We start from the raw sequence: 24,793 nt of genomic DNA, 5'->3' as shown, positions 1-24,793 counted from the left end.
ATAAGGGTCTTTTGTATGAGGCTAGTCTGTGAATATTGGGAGAGGTAGCTGTTTTATCTAATGTGCAGACAACACAGAGAGTCAAGGAAAATGAAGAAACGGTAATATTTCCCATACAATGGAAAAAAATAAATTTCCAAAAATTGACCTTAATGAAATGGAGGTATATGATTTGCCTGAAAAAAATTAGAATAACTATTATAAAGATGCTCACCAGGGTAAGGAGAACAATTAATGAATAAAGTGAGAATTTCAACACACAGAAAATATAAAGTACCAAATAGACATTGTAGAGCTGAAGAATAATAACTCAGCCGAAAAATTCATTTGAGGGGTTTAACAGCAGAGTAGATGAAGCAGAAGATAGAAACAGTGAACATGAAGACAGATCACTGAAGATTATTCAGTCATAGGAGCAAAAATAAGAAAAGAATAAAGAGTAAAGAAAGCTTCAAGGATTTAAAAGACATTATCAAGCAGATCATGGATTGTGAGAATCCTGGAAGAAGAGAAAGAGAAACACCAGAAAGCATATTCAAAGAAACAGTAGCTAATTTTTTTCTAAATCTGAAGATGGAAATGGTCTAGATCCAGGAAACCCAAATGACAATAAAATGAGTCCCAAAAATGCATACTGAGATACATTATAATCAAATTGCCAAAAGTCAGAAAAAGAGAATTTTGAAAAGCAGCAAGAGAAAAGCAAGTTGTCACACACAAGGACACCCCCATAAAACTGTGAGTGGAGTTTCCAGCAGAAACCTTACAGGCCAAAAGGGATTCAGATGATATATTCAGAGTACTAAAAGAACTGGAAACCAAGAATACTATGCCTGGCAAAACTGCCCTTTAAAAATGAGGGAGAGGTGAAGATGTTCAAAAGCTGAGAAAGTTCATCACTACTAGGCCTGCCTTACGGGAAATGTTAATACCTTCAAGATGAAACCAAAGGACACTAAACAGCAACATTATAACATAAGAAAGTAAAAAAATCTCATTAGTGTAAGTAAATATATAGACAAATATAGACTATTATTGTAATAATGGTGGGTAAATCACTTTTAATTCTAGTCTAAAAGTTAAAAAAAGTATAAAATATAACTAAAAATGTGTTTATGGGTGCACAATATAAATGGATGTAATGGACTCACTTTATATTTAAAGACATACATAGGCTGAGAATGAAGGGTGGAAAAAAAAAAACTCCATGCAAATGGCAACCAAAAGAGAGCAGGGGTGGCTACCTTTATATCAATCAAAATAGACTAATTCAAAAATGGCTGCAAGACACAAAGATGGCCATAATGTAATGATAAAAGAGTCAATTCATCAGAAACATATATATATATACCGAACATCAGCGCACCAAAATACATGAAGCAAACATTGATGGAACTGAAGGGAGACACCGATAGAAATACATAATAGTAGGAGACTTCAGCACCCCACTTTCAATACTGGATAGACCAACCAGACAGAAAATCAACAAAGGAATAGTAGACTTAAACACTATAAATCAAATGGACCTAACACAAACGTACAGAACATTCCATCCAACGGCAGCAGAATCTACATTCTTCTCAAGTGCACTTAAAACGTTCCCCAGGATAGATCACATGTTAAATTACAAAGCAAGTCTCAACAAATTAAGAAGAATGAAATCACACCAAATATATTTTCCAACCACAATGAAATGAAGTGACATCAGTAGCAGAAGGAAAATGTAAAATCATAAATATATTAAAATGAATAATTTTGAACAAGCAATAGGTCAAAGAAGAAATCAAAAAGTAAGTTAGAAAATACCTTGAGACCAATGAAACGAAAGCATAACATACCAATACTTATAGGATATGAGGAAAGCAGTACTGTGAGGGAAGTTTTCAGTAATAAACAAACACCTACATTAAAAAGGAATAAATACCTGAAGTAAACAACCTAACTTTACATCTCAAGGCGCTAGAAGAATAACAAACTAGGCCCAAAACTAGTAGAAGGAAGGAAATAAAGATTAGAGGATAAATAAACAAAGAATAGAAAAACAATAGAAAAAATCCACAAAACTAAGAGTGTTTTAAAAAGATAAACAAAATTGACAAACCTTTAGCTAGACTATGAAAAGAAAGAAAAAAGAAGCTCGATAATGAAAATCAGAAATAAACAAACGAGATTACATCAAACCAATAAGCTTTTGCACAACAAGGGAAATGATCAACAGAGTGAAAAGGCAACTATAGTGAAGTCCTACAATTTGACACATACAATATTAATAAACTGGTTTAAAAATGGACTAAAGACTTGACTATGCATTTCTCCCAAGAAGACATACACACTGCCAACAGGTATATGAAAAGATGTTCAACGTCACTAATCATCAGGGAAATGCAAATCAAGACCGCAAGGAGTTATCACTTCACATCTGTTAAAATGGCTATCATCAAAAATTCAGAAGTCAGCAAGGGTTGGCAAGGATGTGGAGAAAGTGGAGCCCTTGTACACCGTTGGGGGAATGCAGAATAATACAGCCACTATGGAAAACAGTATGGAGATTCCTCAAAAATTAAAAATAGAACTACCATATAATCCAGCAATTCCAGCTTTGGGTATTTATCCAGAAGCATTGAAATGAGGGTCTTTCAAAGATATCTTAGCACTCCAGTGGTTGTTGCACCAGTAGGAATAACCAAGATATGAAAACAACGTAATGTCCATTGGCAGATGGCTAAAGAGAATGTGGTATATACATTCAGTGGAATTATTTAACCTTTAAAAAAGAAGAAAATACTGCACTATGTGACAACACAGTGAACCTTAAGAACATCATCTAAATGAAATAACACAGTCACAGAAAAATAGTTATAGCAGGATTCCACTTATATGAGTTATTTAAAATAATTAAACTCATGTAATCAGAGAGTACAATGGTTGTTGCCAGGGGCTGCAGGGAGGGAGAAATGGAAAATTTCTAATCAATGAGCATAAAGCCTCAATTATAAAAGATGAATAAGTTCTCTAGATCTATTGTACAACACTGTCATTGTATAACAACACTTAAAAAGTGTATCATACGCTTAAAATTTGTTAAGACAGTAGACCTCATGTTAAGTGTACTTACCGCAGTAAAATAAAATTTTTCAAAACCACTACCTATAAGGTGAATGAGTGAGAAATTGGACTTTATTAAAATCAATAATGTCTTTTATTTTAAAAAGAATTAAAAGGAAGAAAAGCAAACTACAAGGTGAATTTATGTGCAACATCTGTAAGTGATAACAGATTAGCATGTCATTGAGGCCTTTTAGTGAACTACTTCAAAATTGTGCCAAGTGCTTACTTTACAGTGTCTAGATAAATCATAGGTTAAATAATGTAATGCCTTTAGCAATCAGAGAAGCCAGAACTCTCTTGAGTAGGACAAAATATACACATTAAATACAGAACTACAAATCTGGAAGGCTCATTGCGGTTTTTGAAATGTATGATCTTTCATGTATATGTAACCATTGCAGTAGAAGGTCCTGGCACAAAATATAGTGATGTGTTTGGAGATACTTTAGGAAAACGTATTATATAGACATATTCCCATTATCATGAATGTTAGTCTTGGGTAATTGGACCTTGGCAAATTGGACCCTGAACACTAAGAATTTTCTTCAAAGGCATTCTTCCTCTTATGGTGACAGACACAAGCAACATTATTTTTATTCACAGTATGAATACCATATGAAATCTTGCACTTTAAAATAATTTTGGTAATACCATTTTTATAAGATGCATTCATTATACAACTGTTCACACTTTGCAAATAATTAAAATGTTCTTAGATTTATGTGATGATTTCCTATGAAGCCTATATGTAGCTTATACAAGTATATATTCATTTACTTCTGTTTTTGATGTTCATTTCTCCTTATGTAGCTCAAGCTACTTTATATCTTTGAAAATATCCATCTCTTGGTCTTTGTAGATGCAGCATTCCACATTATTAACATAACCTGGGATGAGTTCTTTTTGTAAGCGTTTGTCTGATGCAACTTGACAATTTTGAACGCTATTTTCCTTCTATTGTACTTGTAAATTTCATTTCCTTATTCTGCTTTGTAATTAAATGCTATTTTCAGCAAACATAAAAAATGCAAAAATGGTTAAACTGTCTTCAAGTTGAAAAGAAAATGCGTCTTTCTTGACACCATCTTTGGATAGAAAATTGGGAAGTCACGAAGACTACCTCACAAGGTCATTGGTCAGATTAAAGAAATAATACCTATCAAATAGTATAGTAACTGCACAGTCAATGTCAACTGCTCATGATTTAAAGTGTTTAAGATTGTAGTCCAAGAGGATACTCTACGCTTTTAACTTATGAACATTTTTTATGTGGGAGAAATTCCCCTGAATGATGAGGAATTTGGTTCATTTTAGGTGGATGGAGTTTCCAGCATGACATTCAATTTCTATCAAGGCTATGGCTGTGAAACTGAGAGTGTGGTTTCATTAAATGGTGCTTTTAATCTCCCTTAGTTTATGTGAGAAAGTGGTGGATTTTGGTGTGGTTTTTTTTCATTCCAGTTTCATTTCAGTTTCCAAATTAAATGCTCTTCTTAAATATTTGCAGAGAATCTGAAAATTTTAGTGAGAGGAAGATTAACAAAGTCTCAGCAGTGTCTTGTGAGGTTACAAAGTACTGTCGTTTATACAGAAAAATCTTCTCACTTTTGCTAAGCCTAATCCCTGAATTCATGGTTTGCACTGCTTTGACTGATTTATTTGTCTTTCTAGGTCAGAGGTGTTGAACTCCGGTGCCCTTTGGACCCCCTCGCCATCTTCATAATAATTTTCCTGGCCTCTCCTTGTGTATTTCCACCCTCTTCCCTTCAGTCCATGCCAGCTCACATTCCTTCTGTGTTTCTGTGCTCTTAGCCTGGCATGGCAACTCTGACTCCTCTACCCTCTCCATGGTGGCCTCCCCAGGGTACCATCTCCCACAGGACTTGCAGCGAGCTGACACTACCCCCCAATTCCATGGCAGGGACTGCTGGGAAGAAACGTCAACAGCGTCTCCTCTGAGGAGCAGCTCAAGCTAATCCTGTTTGTTTTTACCAATGTAGTCGTGGCCTTCTAGTATACAAGCCTAGGAACCCGCTGCTGCCATTTCCTTTGATGGCCACTGTTTCTCTTTATCTCAGTTTCTTCTTCATCAGCCAGACTCAGCCAGACTTCCTTCAGAGGGGCTTTGTGTTTGAGAGGCCTCACTAGGAGGCCCATCCTCATCTTTGGAAAACTGGCTGGTGTCACAAGGCAAGGCTAAGCATGTTCAGTCTAAATATTTTTTTTAAAAGAACATTTCAGTCTGAGGGTAAAACGTGATTTGACAATGTGATTTAACTTGGGATGGTCACCGACCGTGACCAACTTCACGCTGGTGAAGCATTTAGAATGACTTAAATCATTTTCTCATAGAAAAATCAAACCTTTTGGAGCTAAAAAATAAAAAAGTGATTGAGAGGTTTTTTCAAGACATCCCAAATAGGGCATCATTTTCCTGATTTAGACCCTGTGAGCAAGAAAGGCATGGAAAGACTTCTGCACATCCTTAGCGCATGCAATTTAAATCTGCCACTGTTAACACATCCTCAATACAGCAAACACTCACTGCATTCAAAACACGGAACACTCTGAAGTGTGGAATCCCGAGTTTTTGCCATTGTTGATAAGATAAAGAACCCATGCCCATTCTTCAAGGCTACAAAAACCCTAAATTACATACAATAAAAACTGTGCTCTTGTGAAGCAGCTGCTACAGCTTCCCTTATAGAGTATTAGAGTAAACCAGCCCCATTCTAATGCTCTCATGATTCTGTTTTGGGTGGCAGTGCACACTTATGAGCACTCTGGAAGGGTACTCAAAGCAGGAGCTTCTGGGAGCCTGTGTGTTTAAATATTAAAATATAACCCATTGTGGAATTGGAATCATTTTCTTCAGGCACAGGAAAACCACATCATTTTTTTTCTCCTTCCACTATTACCTTTATAAGGCCTTGTGTAAAACTATGTCCCAAAGAGGAGATTTACTTCTTTAACCTCATCAGTAATACTCATCATTAATACTAAGGGTCCCCTCAGATGGTACTTGCACCCTGCCAGGGAGGTGGGGGAAAGACTGTGAGTCCCACCTCCTTCCAGTAGAGCTACCTTGGGATACCGTGTGTTGATGCTCTGAATCACTAAGGGGAGGCCTGAGTCCAGCAGCTAAAGCATCTGCTTCTGACACAGTCAGAAATTCCAGCCCATCCCTAGGGCCGATTGTGCCCAGGGAACATTGCGGATCCTCAGGTCAGGTTTCGAGTCAGTGCATTTACTGTTGTTTTGTTTTGTTTTTCCTGGAGGGAATTCAGATGTTTGCAATATGTCCCCTTCACACTGTTTCTAGCTGTGGATCCCAGGTGAGTAGTTCCAGGAATGGGGGCTAGTACTAAGGGCAGAGCTCCGCCTTCTGCCTCCCTCCTCCTCTCTGGGGGTCTAAGGGTCCAAGGCAAGCCTCTCATTATTGCTGAGTGCAGTCATTGGAAACCATTTGGACCAGAGCACAGAAGCATGGTTACCAGGACCTGGGAACAGAGGAAATAAGGAGATGTTGGTCAGTGGTCCAGACTTGCAGTTAAGTTCCGCAGGCCTAATGTACAGCAGGGAGCCTATAGATAATACTGTATTGTGTACTTGAAATCTGCTAACAATATTGTATACTTGTAACTGGCTAAGAGGGTAGATCATAAATGTTCTCACCACCATAAAAAATAAAAGGCAACTGTGAGGTGATGGATGTGTTAATTAGCTTGATTGTGGTAACGATTTCACAATGTACACGTATGTCAAATCATCACATCATGCATCTTGAACATAGAGAATTTTTATTTGTCAATTCTAGCTCAGTAAAGCCAGGGGGGAAAAAATGTCTGAAACCAACAAGGGCTCCAGTGAGCCTCGGTCACTGCTCTCTTGATGATGTGGATGGATGGCTCTTCTTAGTTCCTATCTGTAGAATGGGGATATTCATATTGTCGTGAACATTGGGTACAGTAGGGCTATGTCAATTATTTGGAAAGTGGACTGACTCCTAGTAATTTGTAGTAAGTGCAAGTTATTACCAACACAGGTCACTGCTGACCAGCACTGTGGTGGGGCAGTCTCTATGCGGAATTTGCGGATAATTGTGATACGGCAGTTGAAGACATAGAGTGTTAACATAAGGAGAAAAAATAGTGGGTAATACCATGAGGAGGGGCAGGCTGTTGGCAAATATGCCAATGCCACGGGAAGATGGCAGACAGGAGGATGGAGAGGACTGGACGAGGCTGGATAAGAGGGCGTCCAGGCGTGGGCAGAGCACAAATGGGATGGGGAGGAAGGGAGGTCTGTGCCGGGATGTTGTACCAATGCGTGCACCATGGTGGCTATAGTAACGGGTTGGTTTGTAAGCAAGCACGATACACGGAGCCTTGAGTATCATGCAGAGAATATTAACCCCAATTCTGTAGGCTCTGGGTAGCCATGATACATTTTTTTAATAGCAGCATATGTGGTTGAATATAGTTGGAGAATATAGCATTCAATGGGATGCGAATCTGAAAGCAGTCAGTGGGTTGGGGAGGGCAGAGGGAGGATTTCTACACAAGAAAGGAAACCAAGAAAAGGCAGGATGTCTATAGCAATGTGCAAGGGGCACCTGCTTCCACCAGGGGGTCCTGGCCCAGATCTGCTAGCATCACCCGGTTCCCAGGGCCTCCTAGCCAGAGGCAAACTTACCATAGAGCCTGTAAAGGTAAAGCCCAAGGACCCCTCACTAGCAGAAGCCTTCTCCCAGGTCTTGGGGAAGGTCGTAGCTGTGTGTTCACTTGGTCTTTTACTGCTTGTGATATTTACAAGTGCAAGATGTTTTATACAAGGCTGCTATCTTTTTCTCCTCTGACATCCCCTGTCACCTGCTCCTTTTATTAAGGGCAGGTGATTATCACCCGGCTAAGGGGATGCTTTCCAAACAAGGTTAGTGGAATATGGGGCATGGCGACTTCTGTCTAGGATGAAGTGCACCCCGATGTTATTGTCTCTCAAAGGTCTAGGGCTCCAGAGGTGTGGGTGGCATGAAGGAGAAACCTGGAGCCCACAGCTTGTGTATGGGAGCCCCAAACTTTACACAAAAGAAACCTGAGGCTTTTTCCACACTGCAGAATCCTAAACATGCAGGTCCTATTTCCAATAATGCTACAAGTTTAAGTAAACTTCTAAAAACTATTTATAATGTAATTCTGCTTCCCTGTGCTGGAGGAAATAAATATATTCTGAGTCTTGCTCCTAAAAAATAATGTTATTAAATCATTGTCATGGAAGGTCGTGATCAAAGAGTTTGCAGCCAAAAGATGCAGGGCAGGTGAGAATGATGAAGGAGGGCCAGTGGTCAGATTAATAAAAATAAGATCTATTCCTTTTAGATGTGATTTTTGTGATATTTGCAGTTTTAAAATATGACATTTTTCTCATTAGAAACAAATATTGATTTTTCATAATTCATATTAATAATTTATATTAATGTTATAATTTTGCATTATTTTCCTAAAAAGGGCCTGGGTTGCATTAACATCAGGTGACTGACATGGCCTCCTCAGGGGAGCCACGTGCCCCTCTGTGGCAACAGGGCGTCACCCCCTGCTATGCTTCCCAGGGCCTGTCACTAACCCTTCACAACCTGCCCTCCTCGGAGCAGCCTTGGTCCTCTGGGCTCTGATGTGGCTCTCTGACTGCTGCACCCCTCACCTTTCCAACTTCAGCCTGGTGGTCTGGGGACCAGATGTGGCCTCCAGCAGAGAGCTCCCATCTCGCCAACAGGGCCTCCTTGTCTGCAGGTGTCTGCCCTCCCCTGGTGCGGGGCCTTCACAGGGCTCACCAGACCCCACGGTGCACCTGTCCTCAGGGGTGTTAGTCTTTATATAAATCTAGCACAGTGCCCCGCAAAGGACTCTTAATAAGGGAGGCGCCTGGGCTAAGCTGGGAAGAATGCTCAACCAGGCGGCCAGACCTTGGGAAAACCCTTGTGCCTGTGAAGCAGGGACAGGCGCCCAGGGAGAGAGGGAAGCCCACCGTCAAAGCCATGTTTCCCAGGACAACCGAATAAATAACACCTGCAAGAAACAAAAAAACATATATTTGAGTTATGCTTCCATACCTGAGAAGGAAGAAATAAAAATGGTTTTACTCTAATCACTGCATTATACATTGTTAGATAAGAACCCTGAACAACCTTTAATTGGCAAAGGCCTATTACTACCATTTTGTAAGGAAAACAGCCAGTGGCTTCTTTTCCTGATTTGTTTATCTAACTCAAGCTAACGAGCTGAGGCCCAATAGGGGGAAAGAGGCTTTGTCCCCCAGCAAGTGTCTCCTGCAACCAGAATCTCAAGGTTCCCATCCTGCTCTAATCTCCTTTTCTTCATTTGGTCCTCTTCTTTAATAAAGGAAGGGAGAAAAGTGTGAGGAAATAATTTCCAAATTTTCTAGAAGTTACAGATGGATATTGTGAAGAAGCATAACTTTTCTTCTGTTTTCTTAAAATGATCCGCGTGTCGCGGTAATTCATGGCTTATTTGGAAATTATTGAGCTCTGCAGTGACTGAAACAAATCATGAACTTGGGCTGTTCACCAGCCTGATGGTTTTACATTGGAGGGTCCGCATGAGTTTCATCTGTTAGTATTTCAGACACATTAATTTCATAGCATTAAGGAATTATATAGAATCTTTATTTTCAGATAGACATTGTAAGAATTTTTTTTCTTTGCAAAAAGGAAGGATGATTAATGCCATTACAAAGTAAGTTTATGAGAGAAATAAAAATATTTCTATGTGGGTGGGAAGTGTTTCTTCAACATTTAGTCAAATGTAGACACAATAAAACATCCACACCATGCACAGCCTCACTCTGTCTTAAAGTGGCATTCATGGCAAGATTTCAGAATGAGGAAGAGCTTGCACCCGGAACACTGTAGGATGCTCCCCTCTGCTACAGGGAAGGAGTACGATCTTGTGTGGGACAGGGGTGGGGATTCCTGCCTTGCTCTGCAAGCCTCCACCTCATGGATGGTTCTCGAATACTTCATGCAGAATTCAGACCTATGAAAGTCCTTCCAATAATGGAAGATGGGACATAGGAAGAAACCATCCCATCATGTTCTTCTTGCAAAAGTAAGATAGAGAAATGAGAAAAAAGTGAAAATTAGTTTCAAGAGGGAAAGGCTAACTCTAGGCAGGGATATGGAAATGTAAAATTTTAGAGTCAGAAGGGTCGTTACATTTAATCCAATCCGACACTTGCATTGTACGTATGAGGAGACTGAGGCTAAGGAAGGTAAATGATGTCACACAGTTTATGAACAGTGTAAATGTGGAGGACACTTCTGCCCTGGGGTTCTTCCACATGCCCCGAGTCTAACACCCAGACTCCGCTGCTGCCTTCCCTCTCAGTCGCATCCAGGGAAATGGATTTGAGCTGCAGAGTTTAGAATAATTGGTACTTAGTAACTGTGTGACTGGATGAAGGTTACTCAATGTCTTAGGCCTCAGTTTACCCTTGGAAGGAAGGGTGGTCACTGTCTCTGTGTCAGGAATCCAGTCGCCTGGCACAGAATGCACCTGTGTCTCCTGGGAGGGATGCTAGAACACGCCTTCCATCCAGCTCTGTGTTCTCCCGATCTCATATTGTATCTTAAAGTGCTTTATGGGGAAGGGGCACAAACTGCTCCTTAATGGGGATGGAGACAGAAGATAAGGAGAAAAAGGGCGAACAAGAGGGCCCTGTTTGCCAGTCACTCTTTGCCTTACCCTGTGTATAGACTAAAAAGGCTCATTCAGAAATTGTTAGTGGAGGGTCCTGTAATTCAAAATATTTTTGACATATTGAGTAATGTTGGTAAAATTCTTCAAGTTTTCTGAGCTTCAATTTCTCTGTTATACTTAGGTTAAACAAACAAAAAGCTTTGAACAATTTCAGATTCCAAAATTCAGATGGGGCTTTTGTAGAGAATATTGGTTACTTTGACATTATTGATCGCATTGGTGGGCCCTGGATGTGCTTGGGAGGACATTTTCATCCTTCTCGTCTCGTTCCTCAATCCAGTAAACCAGTGTTCAAAGAAAGAAGGGAGTAAAACTTAAAAATGCCCATATATGCCTCCCTGACCATTCTCACATACTGAATTTTAGTTAAAGTATTGAGTGTGTTCTCTGTGCAAATATAGCCTATTACACATTTTAGTCAGAAATCATCGTTAAGCTCAAATCCTGCCAGGATGGAGGGAAGGCAGCTGTCAGCTCACAGTCTGTTCTGCAGGGATGCCTTTGAACTTGCTGCTGCACCATCTATATGCCTGTCTCACTCTACACCTCACTGAGGTCTTGGCTTCTGTATGGCTTTCCCATGTCTCCAGCACCTGCACACCCCAGAACCCTTTCCCTCCTTCCCCACTCTATCAGTCTGGACGGGCTCCTCTGACAAACTGCTCTGGATGCTTCTCACCCAGGGCACGTGGTTCACGTGAGTCAGCAGAGCTCTGCTCCACACAGTCTCTCAGGGCCTGAATGGGTGAGCAGGTCCCACATGGGCTCTTCCAGGGCCCTCCGAGGAGTGGCACACACCACTCTGCTTGTGTTTCACTTCATCATGAGTGATGTGGCCACACCCAGCCCCAAACGGGGAACAACAGTTCTATCACATGCCTGCAAGCACGGAAGCTGCGGTATTTGGCAAACAGCACCAATGACTATCATGATCTGTATCTAGCCACTGAATATTAGCTTCTGTCTTTCTCATCGGAGAAAAATACACTTCTCCCATCTTCAAAGGAGGCAACTCAAAAGGTCAACCTTGTTCCGGCCCAAGGTCAAGGTTATGTATATATGTGTATACCTGTCCTGGTAGAGACATCAAGTCTGGATGTGGTTTTCTTTGATCCACTGACCTGTAAACTAAGAAGACCTATCTGATCTCCCTCCCACCCGACACGTGCAGTGTATGTACTAAGGTGGAAAAGGGCCAGCCTAAGTCCCCACTGGGCAGATCCTGATGGGCTGGGTTCCATGACGTGAGGTTTTTCTTAGATTCAGCTCTAATTCTTTCCCTAGGGTGGGGCCCCTGAGGTATGTTTTCACTCTGACTCTTGCCTCCATTGTCTGGGAATATATTCTTCTTCCATTAACCATTTTTGCCATGGTAAAGTGGGCATTGGATAATACACCTCCTTTGGGGTCCAAGCAGAGGCTGCCATTTGCCCATGAAAGACAGGCAGGCAACGGTACCATTCAATCTCAAGTAGTCATTTTTCTTCCTGACTTGTGGTTCCTTTGGCAGAACTTCCTTAAAACCGAGCCAACTTTCTACCTGAGGCCAGCTTCACATGTGCACAGCCGCATTCAGAGTTCTTTCTCTGTGCAATGCCAAGAGCTGCTGTGCATCTTTGCTTCTGCAGGCCAGCACCTCTCCCTCTCCAGGGCTTTACTCTGAGCCTTTCTCTCTGAAGTATAGGTATTTGGGCCCTACAGCTTTCAGTGGAAGGGCCACACCTTAGTTTCTTTCCCTTGAGTCATATTTGCATAATTAAAGAGGTTACTGGGTGGCAGCCTAATCCATTTAGAGGCTTTAGCAATGGGTGTGATTATTTCTGCCAGGTTGTTTCAATGGACTTTGGCACTGCAAGCTGTTCTTGATGTTCTGTTGTAGAGATGAGGCCCTTGCCTCTCCCAGCCTCGCCAGACCCCAAGTGTGCTTTTTCTTTCCTCTTTATAACAGCTTTCAAACCACCGGGTTCTTTTGGAGATAATTTCCTTCCTGTGATAACTTACCAAGCATGGAGAATAGCAGTCAACACATGCTAATTACCATTTCTTTTCCAACCTCTGCCCAGAGAGCTACCCGCTCCTTAAACAGGTTCCGTCCCCTTAGAGATTTCACCCATGCATGACACCAGGCGTCTGGCCTCCAGTTCCACATTCCTGAGCTCTAAGCATCAATGCTACCTGCTTTCGTTTCATTTCACCACTCTTTGAACCCCATTTTTGTATCAGTCAGCACATGCTAGGTTATATGACAGAAACACACACATGCATACACTCACACACACACTTACACACACACCTTCACTGTGTGGCTCTGGGTTCAGAGTCTGTCAGTGAGAGGCATGCCAAGTTTCGGAAGGCGGAAACAAGGCTGAGGCCATTCATCCCCAAGGGCACATTCAGACAGACACATGGACTTGGGAGGGTCCGTCTGGTTGCTGAGATGCTACACGTGACCTGCCATGGCTGCTGAGCCATGAGAGGCTTCTGGAAAAGCTCGCTGAGAACCTGCTCCCAGCTGTTGCTTTCCTGCCATTTGCTCCCCCAACTGCATAAATGCTTATGCAAGACTCACATTGCCTGTTCCATAATTCCTCCTATGCTGGATGCCTGGATACCTTTTGTTTCCTCTAATTTGAATCCTTAGTAATACACCAGCCTTATTTTTGTGTGCGGTGTAAATGACCACCAACCTATTTATTTAAGGCCCATCTTCCCTGGATAGAATATAAGCTCTAGGAGGGAGGGGGTTTCTTGTTGGCACAGTGCTGGGTCTTCTTTGCTTTGAAAAGCCTGGCATACTCAGTGAAGCAAAGAAATGATGAATGAATGCATTAGTTAATGAAAGACCAGTTGAATTATAAACCTGAAATTGAATTACCTATCACAGAAAGATTCTTTAATGGGAAACTCAGTGGAAAGGGTAAATATGAGATTTGTTGAGAATCAAAAAATTCAGACTCTGCAAAAGTAATACATTTATAATATCTAATACATAACAAAAATTATGAAAGATATAAAAATCCCTTACAATCAGCCTCTACATACTTCTTACCATGAACCTAAAATAATTCTTTAAACTGTGATGAGGGGAGTGGCCTCTGAGGCAGCCCAGTCTACAGGCACTTCTTTGGGTCTCCTAGAGTGCCCCTAGGATAGAATCAGTCCTATCCTAACCATTTGATGGCTGCAGCAAAGTCTTACTGGGCACCGTGAACACTGCAGTGGCTTCAACCCTGGGCCTTTGCCTCTGTAATTTGTACCTCTTCAGCCTGCTCTTGGAATTGGCATTTGGCTAGGTGGCCGTCCTCTCTACAGTTCTTTGTTGTATTTTATTTCTTACTTTTCTTTTTGTTTTGCTTTTTGTTGCTTGAGAAGACTCAAGTACAAATAGTCATAACTATTATATGAATGAATATGAACGGGTCACTTGCTCTCTGCCAGGCACTAAGGGTGCTCATTTAATCACTTCCTTTTATCTTCGTTAACACCTTGAGAAGGTGGACACTATTAAGTTCCCCATTTTATAGATCAGAGAACAGAGGCTCCAATAGGTCCTGCTACCTGTCAAGGCTTGGACTTGCGAGCCTAGGGTTTGCCTCCACACCCTGAAATAGATTCTACTGTCTCTCTTAGCCACTCTTCACACTTCGTGTATTTATTGGAACTTAAGGTTTATAGTATGTCACGTTAATGTTACTACACTGTTGACAAATAATATTGGTCATCATTCACTGAGTGCTTGCCATGTTGAACCAGTCTCTATCAGAAAGAGAATTGGGGAGGTGAGGATGTCAACATGGAGAGAACACAACATTTGACAAAGAGAACAAATTATACAGAACATTTATTAATAGAACTGTCTTGCCTCTCCTTCTGCTCTGTTTCAGGAATACCAAATTGACATATTTTTTGCTCAGACCTGGACAGATAGTCGCCTTCGATTCAACAGCACAATGAAAATTCTTACTCTGAACAGTAACATGGTGGGGTTAATCTGGATCCCAGACACCATCTTCCGCAATTCTAAAACCGCAGAGGCTCACTGGATCACCACACCCAATCAGCTCCTCCGGATTTGGAATGACGGGAAAATCCTTTACACTTTGAGGTAAGATGCTGCATCGATCTTTGATTACTCCTGGTTTAAAATTGGATCCTTAATTTGAATCACTGTAGGAATGAGACCCTATTTTCATCTCTAAGTCTATTCTCTTTCACGTGAGACATACTACAGCATCCTGAGAAAGTCTGCCCTCATGCCACATGTGTAAAAATAAAAGCATACAGATGATCCACAGAGAATATAAGTTCATTTCTTCAGAATCTGTTTCTGCTGGAAGTAGGCTGTGAAAGTTATTCTTAATAGATTTACACCATAGGTCCTCTCCTCTAGGAAAATACAGATGTCTTGGTGCACTAATCAACAAATGTAGTTAGAGTAAATCTGAGACCACAAGGAAGAGGGGCAGAGTCAGCCCCTTTCCCAGCACATCCCTAAGGGAAGTGGCAGCTCCCCTGGAGTGTGTCCTCCTGGAGTCAGGGAAGTCTTCGAAGAAACCCAGAGAGGTAAGGGAAACTGAGCTTCCAAGAAGGGAACTGACTCGCCCACAGTCACCACTGGGAGCCTGTCTCTCTCAGGTCTCTCCACCGGGATGGTCAGAGTCTAACTGAACACACAGCAACACAGCACTAGCAATGACGGGCCCTCTGCACTCCTGTCTGCTCGCCCAGCACAGGGACTGGATGGTCCCTCCAGCAGTGTCCTCTGAGCGGGTGGTGCTGCTCCAGAGGACACTGCACTCCCTTCTTCCTGAGGTCTCAGAAGCCCTGGGTGCATCTAGGCTTTGCTGTCAGGGGCTCACTCTCACTGCCCCGGAGCACAGGGCTCCTTCTTGCACCTGCTCTGTGGCTGCATCTCCCCACTCTGCTCTTTCTGCCTCAGGGCTTGACCCCTGTCACTTTACTCTCCTTACCCATCCCTGCTGGCTTAGCTCATCCATCCTGAGAATGAAAGCCATGTGCGTACTGAGAATTCCCACAAGGAGAAATCTGATTCCTCACATTAAATAAATGTCCACAGCACACACACAGGCACAGATGGACATTAAAATAAGCAGACTGTGAGACAGCATTAAAGTTTCAGGGAAATCCTCATTTTGCCAGGGAGGGAACAATTACAGCAAAAAAAACCAAACAAACAAACAAAAAAAAAACAAAACAAAAACGCCACAGCTGGGAACCATGCTGATGAAAAACATTGCGAGCTGGAGTTTGTAGAAGTTGTCTCCTCATCAGTTGTAAAGCCATACACCGGAGATTCTGACATGACACGGAACCTCAGCAAGCCAGGGCGAAGACCTGGCCAGTTCTGGAACCCCGTGTAGACACTGAAATATGGGGCTGCTGCCCTGGGAGGATGCAGGGCCCCCATTTGGCAGAGCTACCACCTGCCTAGTGAAAGAGGGGCAGTTGTCCAAACAGGAAATCCCCCCGATGCATGCATTAATTTGGCATAATAGCTGTTTAGATAAACACACAGTTTCCAAATGGAGGAAGGATTTAATTCAAACAGATTGAAAACAACTTATAAAACAACAGTTGGTTTTGTCTCCTCTCTGACTTGGCGTGTATTTCTAGACACAGTTGGAATTTTACTAACTGGAATTCTCTGTGCCACTGATAGTTAAAAGAAAAACAAAATAACCCAACATGAAAGCAACACAGCACAGTCTCACCGTGAATGGTTCCCGGGCCAAGAGTGAGCCGCACATGCTGCCCTGGGTGACGGAACGGCCCTCTCCATCCCCACATGGGGTGCCGTAACGGCCGCCGGCCTTGCCCTGTGCTGTGTGCTGAGCTAGACTGACACTTGGCTTTTTCGCAGGCTCACCATCAATGCCGAGTGCCAGCTGCAGCTGCACAACTTCCCCATGGACGAACACTCCTGCCCGCTGATTTTCTCCAGCTGTGAGTACCAGTCCCAGCCCGGGGTGTGCATGCTGTGTGAGGGATGCCTAGCTTGGTACTGCTTCTGTCAAACAGTCATGCGATTGATCACAGTGTCCCTGCACACACAGAGAAAACTGATGATGGTTTCAGTATTGACCACCTGGGTGTTTTCACTCTAGACCTTGTCACATAGGAGCCATGTTACAAAATAGGTGATCTCGATAAGGCTGTGAGCAACTTGACCATTGACATGGAAGGATTCAGAAACTGAGGAACCATTGATTTACCAAAGACCCTTATGCTAATGAGCTGTGCATACTATTTGGAAGTATACAAAATTCCTATGTAATATTTTAGATTTAACATTATCTTTTTTAAATTTATTTTTAATTTTTATTTATTTATTTATTGAGACTGAGTTTTGCTCTTGTCGCCCAGGCTGGAGTGCAGTAGCACAGTCTTAGCTGACTGCAACCTTTGCCTCCCGGGATTCAAGTGATTCTCCTGCCTCAGCCTCCTAAGTAGCTGGGACTATAGGCACGTGCTACCACACCCAGCTAATTTTTGTATTTTTAGTAGAGACAGGGTTTCACCATGTTGGTCAGGCTAATCTCAAACTCCTGACCTCAGGTGATCCACCCACCTCGGCCTCCCAAAGTGCTGGGATTACAGATGTGAGCCACTGTGGCCAGCTGATTTAACATTATCTTAAAGTAAGGTGATTTGTCTACCAAGTAGAAAGATACAAATTTTTCTTTAATTTTACTTATATTTGTCTCATTGAACCATTGTAAGATGATTTAATTTTTCATAGTATTGTATCTTCCAACATTTTACTTACGGTAGATATCACAGTTAATCCTTTACAAGTTCTTAAAGACAACATCTACTGCTTAGTATAAGAGGACATATAAAAGGAATATCAAATATCAAATCTATTTATACAATTTTTAAGTTAAAATCAAAATGGAAAGATATCTGGTGAATGAATTTACAATGGGGCATTTTAAATGAATTAATCACAAGTACTTATGTATGACTCATAAGAATTCAGTTTATTGTATTGGCTTTCTTTAAAATTGCATATGGGGCTGGGCGTGGTGGCTCACACCTGTAATCCCAGCACTTTGGGAGGCCGAGGTGGGTGGATCCTGAGGTCAGGAGATCAAGATCATCCTGGCTAACAGGGTGAAACCCTGTCTCTACTAAAAATACAAAAAATTAGCTGAGCGTGGTGGCGGGTGCTGTAGTCCCAGCTACTTGGGAGGCTGAGGCAGGAGAATTGCTTGAACCCAGGAAGCAGAGGTTGCAGTGAGTTGAGATCGCACCACTGCACTCCAGCCTGGGTGACAGAGGGAGACTCTGTCTCAAAATAAATAAATAAAATAAATAAATAAATAAAATTGCATATGGAACATGACAAACAAATCTGATGAAATCTCATGTAGAAGTTTTTGTGGCTTTCTTCATTGAATGTTATAGATTTTTCCCTGAACCTTCAAATGTAAAATATGTTCATCGCTTATTTTACTTTTGCTTCTGCTCCTCGCAAGTGTGCGGCCCGTGGAGGCCCAGGTCCAGATCCACAGAGACCAGCAGAGCTCTGCACACCGTGCACGCGTTCTCACTGGAAACCTTATTTCTTTCTGTAATAGCTTCCCTTGTTCTGTCATACTGTGAAAATGTGTTTAAATCATTCACAGAGCCTTTTAAGTGCTCAGTTCCAGGAGGGGATTGTGTGCACATGGACTTACACAATGCTGCCAGAAAGAATAGTGCTTGTATAAATTGTTTTAAAAAGATTTTTATAGAAATAAAATAATTTAAATTCTTAAAGACAATTCACACATAGTACTCAGGGAAATACATAAAAGTGAATGCCTTTCTGGAATTAGTTGGCAATGAGCATAAAGTACTAGGAAGAAATCTGGCATAGTAGTAAAAATGGTTTGTGTGACCAACCACATCTATTTCCCTATTTCTGGTGTGTCGTGGTAGTGATGGGTGGTCAGAGTGAATGTAGGAGCCAGGGGGTGGACAGTCTTATATCTAATGTCAGAAAGTGGCACCTTCAATGCATGAGCAAAGAAAAATTATCATATCTGAAAATCAGGGAGTGGCAGGATCAAATTCATGTTCAGGAACAGTATGAAAGATCTTATAAGCGCAAAAGTGGGTGTACACAGTTATATACCTATTGGAATGGCAAAAATCTGAAACACTGGCAACCTTAAATGCAGTGGGGATGTGGGGCAACAGGAACTCTCACTCATTGCTGGGGGGATGCACAGTGTCACAGCCCCTTTGGAAGACACCTGGGTCGTCTCTTACAGAAGTAGACATACTGGTACTATATGATCCAGAATTTGTACTCCTTGGCATTTACCCAAATGAATTAAAACTTATGTCCACACCAAAACCTGCATACAGGTGTTTATAGCAGCTTTCTTCATAATTGCCAAAATTTGGAAGCAACCAAGATGTCCTTTGGTAGGAGAATGGATAGACAAACCACGGCATATTCATGCAATGGAATATTATTCAGCACTACAAAGAAAGGAGCTACCGAGCCATAAAGAGACATGTAGGAAACTTAAATGCATATTTACTAGGTAAAAGAAACCAATCTGAAAAGGCTGCATACTCTGATTCCAGCTATATGATATTCTGGAAAAGGCAAAACTGCGGAAACAATAGAAAGGTCAGTGGTTGCCAGGGGTTGTGGGCAGAAGGAGGAGTTTTAGGACAGTGAAACTATTCTGTATGATACTGTCGTGTTGGACATATTTGTCCAAACCCATAGAATGTACAACACTAAGAATGAATGCTAAAATCAGTCCCTGGACTTTGGGTGATAATGATGTGTCAACCTAGGTTCATTGATGGTAACAAATGGACCACTCTGGTGGGGGATGTTGATAGTTGGGGAAAGGAGTACTTGGGAACTCTGTACTTTCTGCTCAATTTTTCTGTGAACCTAAACCTGCTTCTTTTTTAAGAGTCTAGTAAAAACTTATTGGAGGTAAAGAAATCAATTAGGAATCTATTGCAATCATAAACCACAATGTTCTGATAGAGCCATATTATCAAATTAAAAAAAAAAAAACTTGGATGCCCAAAATATAAAACAGGGCTTTAAAGTATAAGTTTTTGAACCACTTTACATGTGTAGCATTAATTCATATGTGTAGGATTCACTATTCATAAATGAGAATAATAACACTGTCCTAATGAAAACACTCATTGGTAATTTGGAGTGATGGGGGATACTTGCATCTAAATCAGTTTGGTACCTAAGTTGTTTCCACATAATGGGTGTCCATTTTCAGGAAGAGGCCAATCCTAATACCAATAAGCAACTGAAAGTGAAGTGGGCTTGGCACAGTGGCTCATGCCTGCAATCCCAGAACTTTGGGAGGCCGAGGCGAGCAGATCACGAGGTCAGGAGTTCGAGACCAGCCTGGCCAATATGGTGAAACCCCATCTCTACTAAAAATACAAAAATTAGCCGGGCATAGTGGCATGTGCCAGCTCGGGAGGCTGAGGCAGAAGAATCCCAGCTACTCGGGAGGCTGAGGCAGAAGAATCGCTTGAACCTGGGAGGCAGAGGTTGCAGTGAGCCGAGATCACGCCACTGCACTCCAGCCTGGGCAACAGAGTGAAACTCCGTGTAAAAAAAAAAGAAAAAGAAGAAAAGAAAAGAAAGTGAAGTGGTGTCCCTGTTTGTGAACAGTTAACCTTGCAATGTCCTGGTATTTTTCAATTAAATACACTCCGAAGCTGTATTTTTCCACTTAAAAATTTTATAGTAACAAAGCTGAACAACTTGTTATATTCACTATCATACAAATAAAAGTTAGGAAAACTGCCCAAAATGTACAGTAAGATATAAAGTGATCATAAAATTGAGTAACAACTGTTAGGCTGGTCTTGGCTCTCTCAGTTTCCAATATATGCACAGAGATGAGGTGGTAACATTTACTATATAACATGTTTGGGTAATAGCTTTGATTTTTATGTTTTAAATAGTTGAGATTTTTGAAATAATATTTTAATTAATTAAAAATTTCCTATAGCACTTTCTGTAGTCATTGTGGTTAAGGATCACATTTTAAAAATTCCTAAAATGTACTTTAAAAGGTAATGTTATTAGTTTATTTAAACTTGTTAAAATTATTAAAACTAAATTTTAAATTACTTATATGGATGAATTAAAAGTGATGTTGATATGGACTCTTGGACAAACATTTTTAGTGTCTAGAACTTGGCCATAATTGTGTATTTAGTGTACTCATAGAAACTGAACCATAAAGAATATTCAATTGCAAACAGCATTGGTTGTTTTATTCATTTCCTATTACTCGTGCAACAAATTACTGCAAACTTAGTGGCTTGAAACAACATCAATTTAATATCTTACATTTCTGTAGATCACAAATCTGAACTGGGCTAAAATCAAGGTGTGGGCAGGGCAGCGTTGCCGCCTGGAGTCTCTGGGGGAGAATCTGTGCCCCGGCCTTTTTCATGCTCCTAGAGGCCGCCCGCATTCCTTAACGTGGGTCCCCTTCTTCTATCTTTGGAGCCAAAAACAGCACCTCTCTCTGATCCCACTTTTGTTGTCATATCTCTCTTAGACCACAGACAGGAGAGCTCCCCTGGTTTTGAAGACCTGTGTGATTAGGTTGGGCTCACCCACATGGGCCAAGATGATCTCCCATCTAAGATCCTTCACTTACTCACATCTTTGAAGTCCTTTCTGCCACGTAAAGTGACACAGTAGCAGGTTCTGAGGTTCAGGGTGTGAACGTCCTTGCTGGTTACTAGTTTGCCTGCCACGAGTACTAGTCACTCAGAGCATTCCAAGACCTGGGAACCTGCCTGGTCGATATGCCACTCACAATTCTCAGATTGTCAGGAGAATCTACACAGCAGAACGAGCCCAAAATACATTTCACTAAAAGGAAAAATCATTCCCCAGTGAATTATGACAAACTGTATTGTTTAATCTGTGTCTTAATATATTTTATGGAAAAAATTAAATAAAAAGGCAAAATACAAATTTTGGTCATTTAGTTCCTCATTCCTTAAGTTGTTTTGAAAATGATTTGTTTTCTTCTTGGTTTTCTTTTGATTAAATGTCAGCATTATGAAATAAATGTTTCTTTTTGTCCAGCTGATTGGTTAATATATATTAGTATGAGCTTTATTTTACTCATGATTTCACTTCCAAAAGTTGTATTGCCTTTGAAAAATTAATGTGTCTAGCTTAGTATAGCTGCAGTATATACCTTTAACTAAACGATGCAATATACATAGATGTCATAATCTGTTTTAAGTCAACTAAAAAATTAATGACAAAATGTTAAGAATGCCAGTTTTGCAACTCTATGCCATTATTTTTTCTAAAGAGAGGTATCTCTTCACACACATACACACAGAGGCACACACATGCATATACACTTCTGTAAACTAATACAGGGGTTCACCGGACTTCGACATAATCTCCTTCTGTTGTTTAGTTCGAGATATAGAAAATTATATATGCAAAATAAATGTTCATTGGAAATTGTTTAAATTATGTACTAGATTAAAATCCCAAAGTTGAGATGCCATTCCTTTAATTAAACTTTCAACAGTAAAATAATGAGTACCCCACTGTTGACTCTTTATTGTGCAATGTTAAATCCTGGGACACTGGTCACACTAATGCATGGCACTGCTGCTGTTAGCATGTCTTGAACCTTATCTTTAAAATGCTATGTTATGAGAAGTATGCAAGTAGCATATATCATTACTCTATCAAACAACAAGTAAATGATTTCTGAAGTTCGGTTGGATATCTATGGGCAAAAAAATAAGCTTGAACTTATACGATAGTTAATTCCAAATGAATTGAGGCCCTAAAATCAACATAAAAACACAATATATTAGAAAAAATACATAGGAAAAAATATTCATGAACTAAGGCTAGCAAAGAGTATTTATACTTGACACTGAAAGCATGATCCCTGCCCCCCCAAAAAAGTGATAAATGGGACCTTGTCAAAAGTGAAAACTTTTGGTCTACCAAAAGCTTGTCATGAGGTTGAAAAGGCAAATTAGGCTGGGAGAAAACACTTGCAAACCAGAAATCTGATAAGGCTTGAATCTGTGATATGTAAATACCTCTTAAATAATTTCATTTCTTTTTGTGACTGAACAATATTATATCATATGCAATACCGTGATTTGTTTGTTCATATTCTGATGGGCACTTGGCTTGCTTTCATCTTTTGACTTTTGTGACTGCTATACCCATTGGTAGACAAGACCCCTTTTGACTATCGTGACTGCTATACCCATTAGTAGACAAGACCCCTTTTGACTGTTGTGACTGCTATACCCATTGGTAGACAAGACCCTGCTTGAGTCCCAGCTTTCAGTTCTTATGGGTATATTCCTAGAAGTGGAATTGCTGGACCATATAATAATTCTATATTTAATTCTCTGAGGAAATGACAACCTGTTTTTCACAGCAGCTGCACCACTTTACATTTTCACCAGCAATGCACAAAGATTTTAGTCTCTTCACATCCTCACCAACACTTGTTATCTTTTCCCTTTTTATTGATAACACCCATCCTAGTGGATGAGAAATTGTAGCTCATTATGATTTTGATTTGCATTTCTCTAATGACTAAGGATGTTTTAATACATGCTATACCACGGATGTTCAGACGCATGCTATGCCTTTGGAAACATCATTTAAGTCAAATAAGGCCAACAAAAAAGGGATGAGTACTCTATGCCTGCACCTCCATGAGGTATCTAGAATAGGCAGATTCATAGAGAGAGAAAGCAGAGTGGAGGGGACCAGGGAATGGGGGGAGGAGAGAACGAGGGGAGCACAGAGCTTCTGTGTGGGAGGATGAGCAGGTTCTGGAAATAGAGTGGCGATTGCTGCCCAACATTGGGAATGTACTTACTATGACTGAGTTGTACACTGAAAATGGTTAAAATGATACATTTTATATTATGGATTTTTAAATCACATTTTAAATGTATACTAAAAACTGAACAACAACAAAACAATCCAGTTAGAAATGGGTAAAAGACAGGCTGGGCGTGGTGGCTCATGCCTGTAATCTCAGCACTTTGGGAGGCCGAGGTGGGCAGATCACCTGAGGTCAGGAGTTTGAGACCAGCATCACCAATATGGTGAAACCCCATTTCTACTAACAAACAAACAAAAAAATTAGCCGGGTGTGGTGGTGCATGCCTGTAATCCCAGCTACTCGGAAGGCTGAGGCAGGATAATCACTTGAACCCTGGAGGCAGAGGTTGCAGTGAGCCAAGATCGTGCCATTGCACTCCAGCCTGGGAAACAAGAGCAAGAGTCAGTATGAAAAGAAAGAAAGAGAGAGAGAGAGAGAGAGAGAGAGAGAGAGAGAAAGAAAAGAAAAGAAAGAAAGAAAAAGAAAGAAAGAAAGAAAGGAAGGAAGGAGAGACAGAGAAAAGAAGAAGGAGAAGGAGAAGAAAAGAAAGAAGAAGAAGAAAAAGGAAAGAAAGAAGAAATTGGTGAGAGACATAGTCGTTTGACCAAAGGTGATATTTACATGGAAAATCTGCATGTGAAAAGATGTTCAATGTCATCAGCTATTATTAATAGTAAATGTAAATTAAAACCACAGTAAGCTATCACTACATACCTATTAGAATGGCTAAAATAAAAAAATAGTGGGAACATCAAATCCTGGCAAGGATGTGGAAAACCTGGATACACTGCTGATGGGAATGTAGAATGACACAGAAAATAGTACAGAAGTGTCGTATAAAACTAAAACTGTACTTACCATATGACCTAGCGATTGCAAGCTTGGGCATTTATCGTGGAGAAATGAATAGTTATGTTGACACAAAAATCTATGTATACATATTCATAGTAGCACTATTCTTAATAGCCTCAAACCAGAAACAGCCCTCAT

At 40.9% G+C, this 24,793-nt stretch overlaps 1 protein-coding gene across 5 annotated transcripts in view; it reads left to right on the top strand.

Moving 5' to 3' along the window:
• Positions 1-24,793, top strand: part of GABRG3 (gamma-aminobutyric acid type A receptor subunit gamma3) — a 566,182-nt gene that overhangs the window by 335,755 nt on the left and 205,634 nt on the right. For all 5 annotated transcript variants that reach the window (XM_009428671.4, XM_054666870.2, XM_063794054.1 and 2 more), the window contains 2 exons: positions 14,768-14,988; positions 16,765-16,847. In XM_009428671.4, the coding sequence (XP_009426946.2) occupies positions 14,768-14,988; positions 16,765-16,847 (304 nt within the window). The remainder of the gene's footprint in view (positions 1-14,767; positions 14,989-16,764; positions 16,848-24,793) is intronic.

The sequence above is a fragment of the Pan troglodytes genome, chromosome 16 (assembly GCF_028858775.2).
Source record: "Pan troglodytes isolate AG18354 chromosome 16, NHGRI_mPanTro3-v2.0_pri, whole genome shotgun sequence".
Classification (NCBI taxonomy): domain Eukaryota; kingdom Metazoa; phylum Chordata; class Mammalia; order Primates; family Hominidae; genus Pan; species Pan troglodytes.
The sequence above is the reverse complement of the archived record's forward strand: the minus strand, read 5'-3'. Positions and strand labels throughout refer to the sequence as shown.